Raw genomic sequence first — 20120 nt, 5'->3', positions numbered from 1 at the left:
CTCAAAGTATTTATTTAGTTATAAATTCATGTATCCAAATAAAACTTTAGAACCTATTGTCGTAAAAGGACATTTAAAAAAATGCAGGGAGTTTTTTTCTTTTTATGGTATCATTATACACACATAGATGCACGTGTTCCTACATTTCTAGTCTCCACGCACACATGAATAAAAAGTGGCTTCATACTTTTTGTTGCACACGCTCCATCTGCCTTTTGTTTATTAATCTGAGTTAAAAATATAACTAAGATATTACAATTTAGAGTAACAAAAAGCTTTTATGATTGAACATGTAACTTTATGGTTTGACATTTAACATACCAAATGATTAAATTTTTATCGTTAAAAATAGCTTACTTCAGTCTAAAGTCCTATTCAAATTGGCAGAATACTATCACAATGATTTCCTCTAATGTGTGCATTATTCATAATTCGTATTTTTTCGTACATTGAATTTTGTATGTATCGATTGATTTTAGACTATGATGGCTAAGTGTTATGGCCACCCAAAATTTATACCGGATAGCTCATAAAATTTTTCGTTATAAGGTCTATAAAATTCTCTCAATCTCTCTATAACAACTGGATCGATGTATGGATGACTCCTTCCCTTATTTTTACCAAGACAGTGAGGTGTAGAACGACTTTCCGATTTCAGTAGACAAGGAAAACCTTTTGTGGAATTGAAATAAAAATGTTTGTCGGTTATGACAAGCTTCAATCCCAAGAAATCCTGAAAGTAATAATTGTTATAATAATAAATAATAAAGTTAAGTTAAATAACAAGGTGTGTCTTTCGATCATATTAGTATAGAAGTGTATAATAAACTAAAAAATGATGTACCTTAATATAACATTTACAACTAAATTGTCGTATTTCGATATTTAGGAAAGATTTTTCAGTGATTTTGTAAAGAAAAAAAAAATTGGTAAGTATTCGCAAATACACACTGATTAATTGGTAGGGCACAGCAGGAATTTCCTGCTCAAAATATGGAGCAGCCCGACTGGGGTAGTACCTCGACCTTACAGAAGATCACAGCAAAATAATACTGTTTTCAAGCAGTATTGTGTTCCTGTTGGTGAGTAAGGTGACCAGAGCTCCTGGGGGATTGGGGATTGGGTCGGTAACGCGCTTGCGATGCTTCTGGTGTTGCAGGAGTCTATAAACTACGGTAATCGCTTACCATCAGGTGAGCCGTACGCTTGTTTGCCGACCTAGTGACATAAAAAAAAAAAAAAAAAAAGATTATCTGAACTCTTGCCATTTCAGCTGCTGGATCGACCACCAATCTTTCGCCACTGATAAACAGAATTCTAGACCTTGGGAACCTCCTCAACCAGCGTCTTAAAGGTCTAGCGTAAATGCCCAGCCTGACTGGAGGCCAAGAGGAATCCACCACAGACCAGGGTCCACCCCACGTTACAGTACTATTAACCAATGCCAGATCCTCGAAACGTGGAAGACTTGGTCTCTTGCTTTGAAAAATATTTCAATATTAAATTTTATTCAAATTCAGGGTTTTGCTGAATAAATATGAAATCATTAAGCACCTGTAGCATAATGATGTACTTTCTCAACTTATAATATAATTTAGGGACTCTTTGTAGAAGTAGAAATCTTTATTTGCAAAACTTTGTGGTAGAAATTTAAATAAAATCCAGGCCCTTAAACTATGAATTCCCGTGCCTTATTATAAGGGGCTAGGGTCAATTATCTAATACAATAAAGTGCTCATAAACAACATAGGAATTTTGACATTATTTAGGCTAGTTTTTAACCGACTTCAAAAAAGGAGGACGTTCTCAATTCGACTGTATTTTTTTTTTTTTTATGTATGTTACATCAGAACTTTTGACCGGGTGAACCGATTTCGACAAATTTTGTTTTAATCGAAAGGTGGTGTGTGCCAATTGGTCCCATTTAAATTTATTTGAGATCTAACAACTACTTTTCGAGTTATATCTAATAATGCGTTTTTACTTGACGCTTTTTTCGTCAACCTACGTTGTATTATACCGCATAACTTTCTACTGGATGTACCGATTTTGATAATTTTTTTTTTGTTGGAAAGGGGATATCCCTAGTTTGGTACCATGATAAGGAAACCAGGATCTGATGATGGGATCCCAGAGAAGTCGAGGGAAACTCTCGAAAATCCGCAATAACTTTTTACTGGGTATACCGATTTTGATAATTTTTGATTTAATCGAAAGCTGATGTTTATCATGTGGTCACATATAAATTTCATTGAGATCTGATAACTACTTTTTGAGTAATCTTTGAGAACGCCTAGTTACTTGACTATTTTTTCGTCGATCTACGTTGTATTACTCGTCGATGTAATTGAAGTCGGTTTTTTTTTCGTTTGCGAGCAAACACAATTATGAGTTATATATCTTACCTGGCAGATTGTGTGTAATCACTTATAGATCTTGTGACCGGATCGCGAACAACAGCTAATAGTTTAACTGAAGGATTCATGGAATAAACACGTCTCGGAGCAGATCTGGTAACCCAGTACGATGGGGTCTTTTCCATTGTTATTTGTCCTTCGAGGGTAGGTGGCATTTTCTCTCTAGAAATAATTATTGCATTATTTAATCACATAAATTCGTTCAATAAATGAAATATACCCGTGCGATTTTATTTTTTACTAGCTTAAACAGCGAATCTGATCATGCTATTTTTTGAGTTTATATCGATTTTTTATACAAATTTTGTCCTGACAATAACGAACAAAAAATAGTGTGTGTCAGCTCCGACGCTAGCCTGGAGTTTACTCTTTTAGATCGATTGTCTAAATAGGTATAAAAATGCTAACTGGTCTAAGAGAAATATTTATTCCATATCAAATGGTAAATAAACGAATCAAATAACACCGTCTATCATCATCAAATCCAATAGGGTTCCGATAGATGGCGTTTCTCTACTAGACTATGATGGCGCCCAAAAAGTTAACGAGGTCATTCTTTTAGTAGATTTTATTCATCTTATTTTTTTATAGCGTGTGTCTTATATGAAAATCGATTCTTAAGGAGTAAACTCCAAAAAAACATTCAGTGATTTATTTTTTTATATAGAATGTTTGACTTCTCATTGTGTTCTTTCAAATTCTGTTTGGTTTTACAGATCACATTCCAAAAAAAACCCTAGCCTGTAAAAGATAAAACAGATATTTAAGGATATTTTAGATTAAGTAAAGTTAAATTTAAAAATGGGCTAGGAATTCTTTTTCCGTGCAATGTGATTATCGTACCTACAGAACACACTATTTGAAGAAACGCAGTTAGTCGTACACTCTGTATATGTGATAAATATAAAGCTATATTAGTAAAGTAAGCGAAATTAATAAATGTTTTTATGCACCTGTACCACTCGAAACCTTTATGATAAAACTTATCAAAGAAATGGACTTCGGATCCAGCTGCTCTTACGTCTGGGTGTATTCTAAAACATAAGGCGTATTATATAAATACTCAAAATTAAGAAAATATTTTATAATTTCAACGTATTGTTTCTACACATTGTTACGTTTTTTATATACGTATATACCTACAAATATATTCTACTTGCAGTTACCCGCAGCTTCCCTTGCGTACAAATTAATAATATTTACAAAGAGAGGTAAAAGTCGGGTATAACCATCATATTACAACAATTTAATTGAGGTAGGGCCCAGCAGGAATTTCCTGCTCAAAATATGGAGCAGCCCGACTGGGGTAGTACCTCGACCTTACAGAAGATCACAGCAAAATAATACTGTTTTCAAGCAGTATTATGTTCCTGTTGGTGAGTAAACTGGTGACCAGAGCTCCTGGGGAGATTGGGAATTGGGTCGGCAACGCGCTTGTGATGCTTCTGGTGTTACAGGTGTTTATAAGCTACGGTAATCGCTTACCATCAAGTGAGCCGTACGCTTATTTGCCGACCTAGTGACATAAAAAAAAAAACTAGGATCAAAGCGTGGTCCGCTACATCTATGTCGATATACCACATTTGTCGTTAACCTTTCGTGCGCTAGAATTGCCAGACTGCTCTACTTCTTATATTATAGGAAAATATATTGTTAACATAATTATATCCGGTTATCATGGAATTCGCTAATAAATCTCATACTTGGTTGTAAATGTAGTCTAAGATTAAATAACGATTTGTAATAGTAAAATAACATAGATATAAGCTAATTTTCTTTTGAATTATTAAGCACGCGGGTATGGCGTCATCTCCGCCCCTTCGAAATAAAATGGAGATGCCGCCATTGCCTCGTGTCAACAATATTATATCCGTTTATTATGGGATTAGCTAATAAAATTCATACTTGTTTGCAAATGTAGATAAAAATATAATAATGATTTACAATAGTAAAATAACATAGATATAAGATAATTTTCGTTTGAATTATTAAAACACACGGGCATGGCGCAAACCCCACCTTCACCTGCCGCCGTTGCCTCGCCAGTTCGTTTAGGATGATTGAGCAGTGAAGACTTAAAAATTGTAAGTGATTATTATTTACTTTGAATATATTATTATTTGTAACCGACTTCAAAAAAGGAGGAGGTTACTCAATCCGACCGTATATATAATTGTATTTGCTCGCAAATGAAAAAAAAACTGACTCCAATTATATCGACAAGTAATACAACGTAGATCGACGAAAAAATTGTCAAGTAACTACGAGTTATCAAAGATTACTCAAAAAGTAGTAATCAGATCTCGATAAAATTTAAATGTGACCGCATGATAAACATCAGCTTTCGATTAAATTAAAAACTATCAAAATCGGTACACTCAGTAAAAAGTAATGCGGATTTTCGAGAGTTTCCCTCGATTTCTTTGGGATCCATCATCAGATTCTAGTTTCCTTATCATGGTACTAAACTAGTTGTTTTAATTAGTAGTCCAGAAGTAGAATTTGATATCTCCCTTAGCCTTAAAAATAACGAACTTACTAGTCAAACTTTCAACCAGCAATTTACGTCCTCAGAGGTGTAATTTTTCAAAATCTGGACTCAGTAGAAGTCTTACAAGCACCAAAAATTAAGGATATTCATACAAACTTGCCACCTTAATCTAGGCCATGCACAAAATACGTTTTTAGCGGACTTTCCTATCTATAAAATACATCGTAGTCAAATTTCAAGTCTGTAGCATACAAAACTAAGGACTTAAATTTTATTAAATTTTCGGAAGCCCTCCGACCTTTTTAGTGCAGCCCTGTCGCAAATTCCGTTGTTGATAACTACTTCTGCTAAATTTCAAATTTGTAGCGGAAAAAATAAAACTTTCATATGAACTCGTGAGGACCCTTGGGCCTTGATAATCCAGCCCTGTTGCAAAGCCCCTTCTCTACGAACGTCTACTAACTGTTAACTATCATCATCATCATCATTATTTCAGCCTTTTGCAGTCCACTGCTGGACACAGGCCTCCACAAGTTCGCGCCAAATATGGCGCGAACTCGTGTGTGTTGCCCATAGTCACCACGCTGGGCAGGCAGATTGGTGACCGCACGGTTGGATTTGTCACACCGAAGACGCTGCTGCCCGTCATCGGCCTGTGTATTTCAAAGTCAGCAGTTGGATGTTTATCCCGCCATCGGTTGACTTTATAAGTTCCAAAGTGGTATTGGAACTGTGTCATCCCTTAGTTGCCTTTTACGACACCCACGGGAAGATAAGGGGTGGCTATGTTCTTTGATACTGTAGCCACACAGCAACTGTCGTTGTCAGCAATTGACTGTTAACTATGTCGCTCCCAATTCTCAAGTTTGTACCACAAAAATAAAAGACTTTCATACAAACTTGCGTGAGCCCTAAGAAAACCTTAATCCGATCCTGATACAAAATCCGTTCGTAAGGTACGTCTATTAACTATAAACTACCTAAATAAACAATTTCAAGTTTGTAGCACAAAAAATTAGGATTTTTAAATTTATTTAGAGCCCTTAGACCATCTTAATACGTTTACTTTTTTCCTGCTAAATTTTAATGAAGGAATTTCATACAAACTTGTAAGAGCTCTTAGAACATTTTAATCCAGCCCTAACGAAAAATCCGTTCTTAGTGGACGTCTACTAACTATAAACTACCTCCCTGGGAAATTTCATGATTATGCGTACAGGGGTTTTTAAGATTTCGTGATGAGCAATTACCTGACGATTTCATATATAAAGACTAATATTAGAAACGCGAAACTTTGTATGGATGGATGGAATTATTTATTTCAATCACAACTTACAACTATATTTTTGCTCTTCCACACAAAAAAATAATAATAGTGTTGATACTAAATATAAAATAAATATTTGTAATGTAAGCGCAAAAAATTTGCTTATTTACAACATCACGTTAGAAACCTCTAAAACTATCAGTGTTCCTCTACTATAATATGCATGCGTTATTTTATATTCTTTATTGCGCTAAGTAATTTTACAATAGTCATTATAGGAAGTTGGTAAGGGCGAACTTGTCTTTAAAAGAGATCTCTTCCAGTCAACCCATGTTAGTGAGAGATAATGTGAACGCGGGCCAAAGTAGTGCAGGAATAGAAGAATAAAAAAAACATATAAAATACATAGACTACATATACATACACACACATACATAAACATATACATACATCTAAATACATACATAAATATACATATAAAACAAATATACTAAGTATATACTTATATACATCTCATACATCTGAACCGATTTTGGATAGCAGATAGTTCTTAAGTATATTTTTAAATTAATTGTTTAAATTAATTAACTGTTTTAGCCTTACTCTGGAATCACTCTATTTACTAAAGAAACCCGCATCAAAAACCGTTGCATAGTTTTAAAGATCTAAGCATACAGATAGCGGAATGCGACTTTTTTATACTACGAGTATGTAGTGATTGTGGAATAAAGACATTGCTTAAAAATTCATCTCTATCTATTTTAGACAGCGAAAGCGAAAGCACTTTTTTATTCGAACATATGTTAATGTGAATGCAAATTACCTTAAAAACTCCAACAGCGCTCGCGTTCCACATTTCTTAACACCTATAATCAATGCATCAGGCAGTCTTTTTGTAGGTACTTGGTTCGGTTTCCTGAGTCTCATGTAATCGTTGCCATCGAAGCTGTAACCTAACAATGCGGCGAAACGTCTTGTCACGCTTTTGTATTTTGACACGTGGTCTTTGAGAGAAAAGTACTTGAAAGAAAACTGAAAATGAAAAATTTCCTTTTATACATTTCAATTAACTTTACAAAAATCATCTGAATGGAAATTATGCAAAATTTAATAATTATTGACTTTTAATTGCCTTTATGACTATCACATCCTATTTATAAACAAGTGTGGATAATTTCATAGTTTCTTTTATAAAATACATGTTTTAGCGAATGTAATTTAATAAATATACGTAACATGCGTAAAAAATAACTACTCACTTTTCTTTCGTCAACTAAAGAGGTATTCAAAACATAAAATAAATATAATAGACATAATAATATGAAATATGCAAATATAATTCGTTTCGAAAGAGCCGGAATACATTTCATTGCTTTTTTTCGAATTCATTTGGGTAAGAAATCACTTTCTTTATTTATATTTTCGTAATGTAAAAATTTGTAACCATAGTAAACAATAATTTTCAATCACAATGTGTAAATAAAAATATTTTTCTAAACGTATTCATTATATACAATTATTATTCAAATAAAATGTATTATTATTTAAATAAATAGATATGAACAACAGCACGCGGTTGGGCAGTAAAAAATATACTGCACACCTGATCTGCATAAGTAAACGCACTGCGCAATCGCGTTAAGGCATGAAGGAGGATGGGAGAGGTAAAACGAATAGGTGGGTTCTGAAATAATAAGCACTGGGATACCTTCAGTTTCGCGCCAAATATAAATCAGCATTTGCGCGCGCACTCCCTTGTCATATTCCGGAAATTATTAGTCTTGTCATGACTTTTTGTCGTGTGCAATCGGATACTTACACAGAGTTAATGAAATATTTTTACAGAAACAATATAATCATATCAAGAATTAATCTTATTTATTATACGCTTAGCAACGTTTAGTGCAGTCACGTTATTGTGAAGACTTTATTTTATTTGCAAATTTATTTAAAATAATTTTATTATTTATAAAGTTGCTAAAAAAAGTATCCAAATTTAGTACCAACATTACGACTGTAATCAAATACAACCTAAATGACAGCGAAAAAAAAAAAAGCGCGGGAACTTTGAAGTGAAAAGGCGGTCTTTTTTTTTTCAAAAATATTTTATTAATTTTATAATTCATTCACTGGAGTTTTTTATAAATAAATACTTATAAATTAATCAAGAGATGGGGAGAAGTAAGAAAAGGAAAAAGAAGGAGGAAGGTAACGCTGAGGACGACTCGTTGAGCTCCGACTCCGAGTCCATAAAATCTGTTGAGCTAACAGACGCCGAAAGGTATGCCCCGTTTCGGGTAGCCGATTACGTGCGGCACTACCCTGAGAACGGGGGTAATTTTGACTATATTGTATTCCTGGAGAGTACAGAGGCTGACAAGCCAATCGGAACAAGAGACATGATGACACTCGCTAATAGCATAAAAAAATATAATAAAGGCGTGAAACAACTAAAACGCATTAATAAAAGTAAAGTTGGAGTTATCTTTGATAGACCTGCTTTTGCTAACGCGGTCTTAGGCAACAAAAAATATCTTGATGGGTACAAACTTAAAGCTTCCCTTCCGGCTGCCGCTACAGAGGTCACTGGGGTAATTTCTCATGTGCCTATAGAATTATCCAATAAAGAAATATATTCAGCTCTAACTAGCACGAAAAATATTATATCTATACGTAGATTTATGCGACGTGTAAGAGAAAATGGAGAAATAAAATTAATCCCCACAAAAACAATTTCTATAACCTTTTCCTGTCCCAATTTACCAGATAGTGTGGACCTCAACAGCTGGCGGTTCGAAGTACGGCAGTACATCCCGCCAGTAAAGCAGTGTCTAAAGTGTTTAAGATATGGTCATATTGCAAAATTCTGTAAAAATTCACAAAGATGCAGCATTTGTGGCGAAGGTCACAATTTTAAAGATTGTCAGACTCCTTATACTGCAGCCAGTTGCTGTCACTGCTCTGGCAATCACATTGCCATATCCCCTGCATGCCCTGTTAAAAAAGAAAAAATCCAGCTTAACAGAGATAAATTTCAGAAAAAAAGCTTTGTTGATGTTTTAAACAGCTCTCACTTTCCATCATTAAACAAAACTGATCAGTTCTTATCTCTTTTAAATTCCGAAATAATACTCAAATCTATTACAGAAGCTTTAGTAAAACTTATAACACTAAACAAAAATAATGAAATACCTATCTCTTCCCAAAATATTAAAAATGTCCTGCAAGATACATTAAAAAAGGTTACTAATAAATAATTTGTACTTTATGGATACTTTAAATATTGTGCAATGGAATGCTCAGAGTATTCTACACAATCAACATATTTTTAATTATTTCCTTTTGGACAAAAATATTCACATTGCGTTAATTTGTGAGACTTGGTTAAAGCCTTGTCAAAAATTTAAGATACGTCATTACAATGTAATTCGTCTTGATTCAGGAAACACCCACAATGGCGTAGCCATATTAATACATAGCTCTATTTCTTATTCTAAAATTGATACTTTTTATGATGACTCCATTCAAAATGTTGTTGTTCGTATAAAATACTCTAGCAACAAAGAACTTACTATCATAAGCTTTTACAGTCCAACTAATTGCAATCCTGCTTTTTCTAAATCTAAACTAGACAGGTTAATTAAAAGTTTACCAGAACCAATCTTCCTAGCAGGAGATTTTAATGGCCTAAACTCAGCCTGGGGCTGTTCTACTTCTAATTGTCGAGGCAAAGACATTTTAGAGTCTATCAATAACAATAATTTGGTTATACTTAATGACGGAAGTATGACCACTGTTGGTTCGCACATATGGAGACAGAATGCTCTTGACTTAACCATAGTATCACCTTCATTGGCTCTAGAGTGTGACTGGTCAGTACATGACGATCCCTTAGGCAGCTACCACTTTCCTGTAATCACAAAAATTTTACTTAATAACAATCATTACAATGCCACTCCTATTCCCAATAGTAGCTCACTACCCTGCTTCCCTAACCTGAACAACGTTGATTGGAACATTTATAATTTAAATGTCCAACTATTGCTCACTGAATTTTCTCTTGATACACAAGACCCCCTTCATAACTACACAAAATTTACAGATATTTTACACTCAGCACTGTGGAAATCATCTTCTATTTCTAAGCACTCTTTGGTTAATACAGCTTTATCTTCATGCTCTCCTTCTAACTTAAATAAAAAAAAAAAACTTCTTCCTTGGTGGAATTTCAATTGCACCAAAGCCGTATTAAATAGCAAAAACGCTTATTTGACTTTTAAATCTGATCCCACTGAGGCTAATTACATTAATTTTAAAAGACTACAAGCCACCAAAAAATATATTATCAGAAATGAGAGAAGAAACAGTTGGATAAAACTTTGTGAACAATTTAACAGATCGACTCCTATATCAGTCATTTGGACGTATATGCGAAAATTTAACAAAAGCTATTTTCCACCTTCCCATAACAACTCTGACTATTCTTGGATCTTTGATTTTCTCAAAAAATATACTCCAGATACTGTAGAGCCAGCCTTTAATCTTAATTCTTTCTGCCATATTCTTCCTAATCAAAATTTTATTATAAAATCTTTTACCATTGTCGAATTAAATTCTGCTATTTCATCCAGAAAAGACTCTACACCTGGCCTTGACTACATTTCATATAAAATGCTTAAACACCTGTCTTCTCAATCTAAACTAATTTTATTAAATATCCTGAATCTTCTTTGGGAGCATAATCTTATTCCTATGGATTGGAAGGTTGATTGTTTAGTACCTATCTTAAAACCCAACAAGGACAAGTTTAACTTTGATTCATATAGACCTATAGCATTGACTTCTTGCATGGGAAAAATATTTGAACAACTTTTAAAACAAAGATTGGAACATTTCATAGAGTCTAATCATATTTTACCTTCTAATCAGTTTGGTTTTAGAAGAGGCAGGTCTTCAAGGGAGAGCATTGCTCACTTACATCTTGATATTTATAATGCTATACAATCAAAGCAAGCTCTCGCTGGAGTTTTCTTCGATGTAGTTGGAGCCTTTAATAATGTTAACCATCATATTCTATCCACGGAATTAGCTGCGATTGGTTTACCTGTAAAAGTTATACAATGGATTTTTAATTTTTTGCACAGTAGGAAGGTATTTGTTAAGTATAATAATAGACTTATTGGTCCAAGGCTTTCTCATAAAGGTACATGTCAAGGTAGCATTTTGAGTCCATTGATTTTCACACTTTATATACATAGATTAAACTTAATTCTAGGCTCTCATATATACAATTTACAGTTTGCTGATGATTTGGTAGTCTATTGTTCTAGTAATAATATAACTACCCTAAATCTTAAGTTAAACGAAGCTTTAGTTAAATTAAATTCTTATTTTAATTATCTTGCATTGGACATTAGCTTTGAAAAGTCTAAAGTCATAGTTTTTAATAAAGTAGGGTCTGAAAGAATTAAAATAAACTATAATAATATATCTCTTCTTATCACAAATGAAGTTAAATTTTTAGGTGTTATATTCATGAATAACTTATCATGGAACAAATATGTAGACCACATAGTTGATAGAGCTCTTAAGGCTCTTAATATTTTAAAGTCTCTTGCAAAAACATATTGGGGTTCTGATCCAAAAATCCTTCTTACCCTATATAAATCTCTTGTACGCAGTCATTTTGAATATGGATTTCTATGTTTTTCTGCTAATGACAAGTTGGTTAACAAATTAAATATTATTCAAAATCACAGCCTGAGACTTATCACTGGCGCCATGAAAACAACCCCAATTAATTCGTTACAGGTCGAGTGCAACATTTCCCCTTTACACCTTAGATTTAAATATTTGAAATACTGTTTTTTGCTAAAACTGTTTTCCATTAGTAATCATCCTCTAATTAAAAAGCTTAATTACTTACATAGTAAATATCCTGTAAATGCTCCATTAACTTCTAATAACCCATTTATTCTCTTCGAATATTCATTCATGTTAAATCTAAATAACCAACACAAAATACACAGTTCTAGCAATTGGATGTGTTACGAAAAGGAGTTTGACTGTCTTATTAATCAAATCGATATTATTATTGACCATAAGCTAAAAGAGCGCCAGGAAGTTTACAACCTCATAGCACAATACTCTGATAAGTTCAAACAAGTTTACACAGATGGATCAAAAAATGATATAAATGTTTCCATGGCCTATTATGTACCTCATCTGAAGTTTGGCCAAGGCGTCAGATTGAAAAAGGAGATATCAATATTTACAGCTGAAGCTCTAGCAATTACTGCTGCCCTAGAATTCATTAAAAAACAAACTAATCAATATTGGCTGATCATTACTGACAGTATGAGCGTTCTAAAGGCTTTAGATAATTATCAATTCAGTGCTAATACAAACTTCATCATTTTAGAAATAAGACATCTCCTTTATCAACTATCCAGAAGAAACTACAACATCAAATTATTGTGGACACCTTCACATATAGGAGTAAGGGGAAATGAACATGTGGACTTTCTGGCACGTTCAATTGTTGACAGTGACAGCGGCAGCCCTGTTGATGAGAATGTTGCCGTACCATACACTGATCTATTAGTTGCTATTAAATCAAAAATCCTATCTGATTGGCGTGATCTTTGGCGACAAACCTTGTTAAGAAAAGGATCTTGGTATGCTCAGATAAATCAAGATATTGGAAAAAGTCCTTGGTTTACTAAATCGCATCAACATAGAAGCAGAAAATATTATACAATACTATGCCGCTTGAGATTTGGACATTGCAGATTTAATGCACATTTGAATCGTATGCGTATCATCTCATCGCCCGTTTGCCCACATTGCACCAACAACTCTACACAGTCTTTAGATCACATATTTTTTGAATGCTCCGCTTTTAATCTGGAACGCCTCTTATTTATAGCCAACTTGTTATCAACTTCTGGACCAAAAAATGTCCCGCGCAATACACAAGATTTATTGACTAATTTGGATAACTATACTAGTATATTTGAATTTATTTGCAATACTATCAATGATATTTGAAACAGGATCAGGACCTTCATTCATCGGATGTGAAATTTTATTTTGATATTTCAGGCTTCGGCCTATTACAGACTTGGTTTCGACCTCGCCTATCACTTATAGACAAAGAAGAGTAGACGAAAATATGAAATTTCAGACTTGGTTTCGGCCTTACTCTACCAGTCATCGAATCAGAAGAACAATAAAGTTACTTCAGACTTGGCTCCGGCCTTTTGATATATCAGAACGAAACTTACAAATTCAGACTAGGCTGTATGGATTATAGTCCTTTGCCTTTCCCTATTGGGGATAAATTTTAAAACAACAACAACTAAATGACAGCCGACAACTAAATAAAAAGATATTTAGCTGTGTTGAACTTTGAGGCCGTGAAATAAATTAAAATGACAGTCCAGCAACTTAGCTCGAATATTTCTGACGACTCTGATGATATGGTTAGTTTACCATCAGAAGAAGAAATTTATAGGAGAAAATATCAGTTGTTATTAGAGCGATGTGAAGTGTTGCAGCAGGATAATGAAAGAATTGTAAATAGGTTTGTTTCTAATTAAGAAACTCTGTTTATGTATTTGTTGTAGTCGACCGAAATACATTTTACAGTTATTTCAGAATACACGAAGTGAAAAAAATAACGAAGCGGTACAAAAAAGATATAAAGCTATTGATAGAACGTCTAGATAAACACGGTGATCCGTTTAGAACGGCTTCTTTTGAAGTAGAAGTAAAACCCGAGGTTACGGCTCGTGCTCCACGTGCTGGAGCCAAAACACAGACTGCAGCCAAACAAGTAGACAAACAAAATACTGGAGCTAAGAAACCAGCAACCAAACGCAAAAGTAAAGCAGATAAAGTAAGAACAAACAAAAACAACTTTCTATAAACTCTCATCTGTTAAGCTTAAAATGTATTACTTCATCTATACATATAATAAAATGGTAGGAAAGTCAAAACTGTACATTGAATAATTTTTTAAAGAATACTTGGGGTGTGATCTACAATAGATACCGAAGCTAAAATATAGTTTTTAGAATTTTTGTCTGTTTGTCTGTATGTATATCCGGAATAAAATCAAAAAGTACTGCATGGATTTACTTCAAATTTGGCACGAATATTATTAAGAAGTCGGGTCAACATATAGGCTACATAATATCACGCTATCACCTACGGGGAACGAGCAGTGAACCTTTATTTCTTCAACGCATTCTGTAACAAAGTGTAATCTAACGACGCATATTTGAATATTGTTGTTATTATGTTAATAACCATGCTATAAGCTAGCTTCACACTATAAATAAAGGCATTCTGTAGTATATTTAGTATCAGCATTGGGTCGCTAGTAGAAAATAAAGCTCAAGTGTATGTCTCTAGGGAAAAATACAGTGCAATTCAGTGACTATTTAGTGTTGCTAAGGTCTTGCTGATTTCATTAAAATTATATTATATATAGAAGTTCATTTTAAATTGACAACTGATTATTTCTTCTAATATTTAACCATAATTTTATTTTTAGCCTGAAAGAGACCCAAACGCTCCAAAGAAACCTTGCAATGCTTTTTTCCAATTTTGCCAAGAACAAAGGCCAGTAGTTGTGGCTGAAACTACAACTGAAATGGGCTCCGAACCATCAAAACAAGAAGTCACTCGGCAGCTTGCATCACGGTGGAGAGCTTTGACAAATGAGGAGAAAAGGGTAATTACAAAAGTATTTCTAATTTTGAAGGTATTTGTTTAGTTTACCTAGTTGCTTTGTGTTATCAATATTTTTTTCTATAAGAGTTTCTTAGGGTTGTCTGTAAGAGTTTCTTTAATATTATTCTAAATGTCCAATAACTATTATATTTATTACGATTTACTACATAATAATCAAAAAAGAACAAAGCCATCTTTAATTCCATCTTTAGCTATAGACTGATTTGTGTGGAGATTTAGGTCTATAATTTGTAATATATTATTGTGTTGTCTTGTGTAGTATAGTTATCTTATAAAAATGTATTCAAGATGTTTATTTCATAAAAAACTGGTTTTTATTTAATAAAAAATCTTAACACTAAGCTATTTCCATTTTACAAGCTTCTAAAATCTATGTATAGTAAAATACTTATTACTATTATATTGCAGGTATATGTTGCAATGTTCGAAAGATCAAAGGAAAAATATGCAGAGGAAATGTCAGCTTACATTAAGAAAGAACAATGACAGTTACAGTCGATAAACAGTAGCAATTAATTCCTTTGTGATCATCAGCTTTAATATTAAGTTATAAATATAGATTTTTATATATTAAAAGTTTTTTTTATTTATTATAAACAAGCATATAATTTTTAACAATAGTATATATATTAGAAAAAATGAAAAAATCAACTTTCATTTTTGTTAACCTCTAAAGTTATCTTTCTCTAAGCGAATGGCTCTCATAGTTTCAATGGCATCATTCTTTTTTGCATGTTTCATTACCGATGACTCTGTGACTCTCATAAATGGATTGTACAGTTTTTCTTCAGATATTGTCGAAGGCACCTGTAATATGAAAATAAGTGACTTTTAGTTAATAACAGTAAAGTAAATTTTGACCAAATATAATTTAAAACATAACATAAAAAAGAAATCATAAATACTACTTAAAAAATTAAATATTTAAAATTTTCCTTGTGGAACCTGTTGAGTTTCATTAAATACTAGTTCTCTAGTAGACTTGGGTAACGTAACTCATGAGTGAATGATACAAATGAAACATATCTTTTCAAGTGAGTAAGTCTCTCATCAGCTCACTTGTGTTTCAAATTTATCTCCAGCTCACTAGGTTTATGATTCATTTTCGAGATACTGACGTACTGAGTGAGAGTAAACGAGATTGAGCTAGTGAGCCACTTGATCGGACGATGGTGCTTATCATGCGAAACAGAGAGATAGTTAGCTGGCTCTGAAGAAACAGATGACCACGTGATCCTGGAATGCGAGGGAGTGGCCACACACCGGGCAACCATTCTAAGGGAAATAAGAACGCCCCGAGTAGCCTGTGAACGCCCCAGGAGGCTTCTGAGTTTCTGGAAGGAGCTGGGATGGCTAAACTAGTCAGCCCTCTTTTCACGCATAATGGACCACCTTTGTGTCTAAAGAAAACCAAGCCCAGAACAATAGCAATAACAATATAGCTATGGCTCTGTCTTTTTGATTCATATTTCACAAAGTCATAGACTCAATCTTCTTGCTTTGAACAAGCTAAAAAGTATTTTTTGTTGCCAATATTAGGTTGCATTTTGGTTGCATTATAAAATTACTTCACTGAGCTAAATGAGCTGAAGAGCTAAATGAGTGATATATATCCTAAGATCAAAATGATATATATCTCTTTTCTTTTCAGTGATATAAACTTCGCAAGGTTACTCTCTAATAATTTATTCCTAAAATGATAATAATAATAGTGTGTAAGTCAATAATTAAAAATAAATAATACATACTGTTGGCATGTTTTTTTCTCTCATGCTTTGAGACCAGGTAATTTTCTTTCTGATCTCCTCATTATCCGGTTCGACGTGAGCTGCAAATTTCAAATTCTGAAGGCTGTATTCGTGACCACAGAAAACTTTTGTGCTGTCTGGAAGCTGGCCAAGAACTTCAATAAGTGCTTTGTGCATTTGTTCAGCGGTACCTTCAAAAAATCTCCCACATCCACCCAAAAATAATGTATCACCTGAAAGGAATTATATTTTTCATTATGATATGCTTTTATACTGATATTAAAAAAAATTACAATATTTAATGAACTTTGGGTAATAAATTAATATTCTAAAATAACGAAATCATTACAAAAATTTTAAATAAATATTAAGGTGAGGTCGGTAAGAAAAAGAACCAATTAAATTATTTTGGAGCATATTGTACATCCTCATCTATACAAAAAAATAAAATTGGAGTGTCTGTTTGTAATATTAAAATAACCGCTTTTAACTACATTCATATGTATGTATACACAGTACATATACCATAACATTTTTTATAATTTTTGTCTGTCCGTCTGTTTGTTCCGGCTAATCTCTGAAACGGCTGGACCGATTTTGACGGTACTTTCACAGGCAGATAGCTGATGTAATAAGGAGTAACTTAGGCTACTTTCATTTTAGATTTTATTTTTTTATTTTATAGCTCTACAAACTGAACAATAATTATTTTGTTAAATTCCACGCGGACGAAGTCGCGCACACAGCTAGTTAATAATAAATTGTCTCCTCTATTCATGAATCAATGACCAAAATTTCTGTCGTCACAATAAATTGTATTTCTCACCAGTAAACACTGCAGAGTCGTTATTGTCGTCAGGTGCAGTCACGTAATAGCAAATATGTCCAGAAGTATGACATGGTGTGAATAGACATTGAATATTTAGTTTCCCAATGTTAAACTTAGTATTGTGTTCAGCTTTCTTAGTCAGGGCAGTGATACGATCATCTCCGCCATACACTTCTAAGCCCGGATGTAGTTTTACCAAATCTTCATTACCTCCTGCATGATCCCTACAAAAAATAAGTCAATTTCATTTCAAAATTGCAATTAATATGTATGTAGTGTGTAGATAGTAGATATGTAGTGTGTATGTAGAGCATTGGTTCTTAACCCGTGGTCTCAGAGAGCACCCTAAAGTGGTTAGCGAAACCAGATACAAAGTGGATGAGTCTCACTAGGCCCATTTGCTCTTTCGGTTTGCTCATTATTTATGTTTCTATTTCCATTTGTAAAGTTTTATAGAAAAGGCAAATATTATCATATATTACCTATGAAAATTTCTATAGTTTTACTAAGCAAGTACTTCAGATTTTACTCCCAATCAGCTAGTGGTCTGTGGCAAAACAGACTTTTATCAAAATATGGTCCCTTATCATTAAAAGGTCGAAAACTACTAGTGTAGATAAATAAAAATTTTCTTACTAAGTATGTTTTTTATAAGGTAATCAGTCTTACCTACTTTGATCAGGTGTAACTTATGTACATTTACAAGTTTAGTTAAGTAATTTGACTAATAAGTGTTAGGAAATATACTTAAATTAGATTTATACAATTTAGTGTAATTGTGGGGTTGCACATAATACAAATAAGACCAACAAACGTAAATTTGGTGCTGGTTTACAATTTTAGTCTGCAGTAAATTAATTCACAAAATATATTTAGTAATAACCACAAAAATATTCATATTACAGTGGGACACTTAAAAACAACTAAATTACCAGTGATGATGCGTTGTTAGAATCGTAGTTAACTTGACTCCATGTTCATCAACAGCTTTTAATACAGTCTTAGGTTCGACTGGATCTACAATTGCAGCTTCTTTGGTTTCTTTGTCTACTATTAAGTACATGTAGTTATCTTGCAAAGCCGGCAGAATTTTCACGTCCATTGCTTTAAAATCTTGACTACTTTGTTCACTATGTGTACCGCGTTGATTCCACACTAAAGCTGTTAAGAAAATCAACAAAATATATTTGAATTACTCTCCATAATAAGCCCAATAAACAGTATATACTGAAAATTTATTACTGAAATATTTGTATATTATGCTTCCGGTCAATTTAATAAGTAAATTTAACTCACCTTGAAAATAAAGTTTTGTTATTCTTTGAGATAGCCCAAATGGCAATGCATTTACTAATCTAGGAAGCATTGAAAGAAACAAAAAAGTTAAATAAAAAAAACACACGCCTTAGAATACCTTTTTAGAAGCTAAAGGCGATTGCTGATTAAATAAATTGAAGAAAATGTTCGCGTTTACTTTCTTTTAAGCGGTTAGGCTGAGATAAAACATTTACCTACTACTCTCTGACATATTTGACATTGGAGTATGTTGCCTATTCTCTACGTGAAGGTCACAGCACAGATTTATTATGTAGGTAGTTCGGTACCAATACCGTGGAGCTTGGGAAGGTACTGTCTATGACTGCGTCTAATAGATTTGCAGAACTAAAGTTTCTAGAAAATGCAAAAAAAAATAACACTTACATAATGAGTTATTATGTAAGTGTTTATATAGTGTATTATGAGTTATAATTTAATGAAAACTGTGATTTATTTGTGTTTTTTTTTAAATATAAGTTTTAACATGCATAGGCTCTTAAGTGCCCATGCCTTTTTTATTTACATTTTGATTTTGAAAGCATTTAGGCGTATTATTTTCAACATTGCAAGCTTCAAATTACCTATATATACATATATATTTATCATAAATTATTTATGTAGGTTAATAATTAAAATAATTATTTACGACTATGGTGTATTTTTTTTTACTACATGCTTTACTATATTTACTACATTACTATATTAAAACACACTACATGCTTTATACATTACATGTGTAACTCTACAATGTTAATTTACCGCATTGTCGACGGCCACTCATTTTTCTAAAACAGTGCCCGCCGCCAGCTTCGCGAGCACATCCTCAATAACGTTCGCATCCCTATTATGGATCGCCATTTTGAGGCTGTGCTCGAGAATTTGCCTACGGTTTGCATATACAAATCTTTTTCTATTTATACTATTAGTATAGTTTAGTATTACTAATTTTTTAAATACTACATAAGATTATGGTCCTGATAATAAGTGATTATCATAGCCAATGAAAGCTTGCAACAGTAGGATTACAAGGGCGTTGCTGGCCTTACTCACCACAGGAACACATATCAAACACTACTTGAGGATAATTTATTTCTTTTCTTCATCTACAGATATACAAAATTCTTGAAAACCAAACTCATCAAACCAAACAGTACCGAGGCCAGTGAGTGATGGCAAATAGAAAGAGAAAATATGAAGAGTAGATAGTGAATGAACTGAGAAAGTGGATACAAGGAATACTATTTCGCGAATTTTTGAGTAAATAGCCGTTTAACCAGCAACACTGTAATAT

At 33.1% G+C, this 20120-nt stretch overlaps 3 protein-coding genes across 4 annotated transcripts; 1 reads left to right on the top strand and 2 right to left on the bottom strand.

The window, feature by feature from the left end:
* Window positions 1–496: 496 nt before the first annotated feature.
* Window positions 497–7545, bottom strand: LOC123656864 (heparan sulfate glucosamine 3-O-sulfotransferase 3B1). The gene is made up of 7 exons (XM_045592477.1): window positions 7435–7545; window positions 6999–7207; window positions 3371–3451; window positions 2406–2579; window positions 1260–1479; window positions 1020–1025; window positions 497–733 (listed from the first exon to the last, which is right to left on the bottom strand). The coding sequence occupies exons 1-7, from the start codon at window positions 7543–7545 to the stop codon at window positions 497–499; spliced, it is 1038 nt and encodes a 345-aa protein (XP_045448433.1).
* A 5992-nt stretch (window positions 7546–13537) lies between these two features.
* Window positions 13538–15511, top strand: LOC123656866 (HMG1/2-like protein). Its single transcript, XM_045592480.1, has 4 exons — window positions 13538–13760; window positions 13835–14075; window positions 14736–14915; window positions 15344–15511. The coding sequence occupies exons 1-4, from the start codon at window positions 13609–13611 to the stop codon at window positions 15419–15421; spliced, it is 651 nt and encodes a 216-aa protein (XP_045448436.1). The 5' UTR covers window positions 13538–13608; the 3' UTR covers window positions 15422–15511.
* On the bottom strand, window positions 15231–19076 carry LOC123656865 (hydroxyacylglutathione hydrolase, mitochondrial). Of its 2 annotated transcripts, none has more exons than XM_045592478.1 (5): window positions 18809–19076; window positions 18445–18673; window positions 17510–17736; window positions 16684–16916; window positions 15231–15742 (listed from the first exon to the last, which is right to left on the bottom strand). In XM_045592478.1, the coding sequence occupies exons 1-5, from the start codon at window positions 18876–18878 to the stop codon at window positions 15599–15601; spliced, it is 903 nt and encodes a 300-aa protein (XP_045448434.1). In that variant the 5' UTR covers window positions 18879–19076; the 3' UTR covers window positions 15231–15598. The 2 variants fall into 2 exon arrangements, with proteins under 2 accessions (XP_045448434.1, XP_045448435.1); XM_045592479.1 differs by having other exon boundaries at window positions 18927–19074.
* Between the last annotated feature and the right edge of the window lie 1044 nt (window positions 19077–20120).

The sequence above is a fragment of the Melitaea cinxia genome, chromosome 10 (assembly GCF_905220565.1).
Source record: "Melitaea cinxia chromosome 10, ilMelCinx1.1, whole genome shotgun sequence".
Lineage (NCBI taxonomy): Eukaryota > Metazoa > Arthropoda > Insecta > Lepidoptera > Nymphalidae > Melitaea > Melitaea cinxia.
Note: the sequence above shows the minus strand (reverse complement) of the source record. Positions and strands in the feature narration are given on the sequence as shown.

Bases quoted from the DNA above. Each gene is read 5' to 3' on its own strand.
- LOC123656864 (XM_045592477.1), bottom strand. From the start codon at position 7,545: ATGAAATGTATTCCGGCTCTTTCGAAACGAATTATATTTGCATATTTC. The intron at 7,208-7,434 runs GTGAGTAGTTAT...TTTCATTTTCAG, and splicing joins CTTTAGTTGACGAAAGAAAA to TTTTCTTTCAAGTACTTTTC. The intron at 1,480-2,405 runs GTAAGATATATA...TATTTTTCAAAG, and splicing joins GATTACACACAATCTGCCAG to CAAGAGACCAAGTCTTCCAC.
- LOC123656866 (XM_045592480.1), top strand. From the start codon at position 13,609: ATGACAGTCCAGCAACTTAGCTCGAATATTTCTGACGACTCTGATGAT. The intron at 13,761-13,834 runs GTTTGTTTCTAA...CAGTTATTTCAG, and splicing joins AATGAAAGAATTGTAAATAG to AATACACGAAGTGAAAAAAA. The intron at 14,916-15,343 runs GTAATTACAAAA...ATTATATTGCAG, and splicing joins TGACAAATGAGGAGAAAAGG to GTATATGTTGCAATGTTCGA.
- LOC123656865 (XM_045592478.1), bottom strand. From the start codon at position 18,878: ATGCTTCCTAGATTAGTAAATGCATTGCCATTTGGGCTATCTCAAAGA. The intron at 16,917-17,509 runs GTGAGAAATACA...AATTCCTTTCAG, and splicing joins CGACTCTGCAGTGTTTACTG to GTGATACATTATTTTTGGGT. The intron at 15,743-16,683 runs GTATGTATTATT...TTCATATTACAG, and splicing joins GAGAAAAAAACATGCCAACA to GTGCCTTCGACAATATCTGA.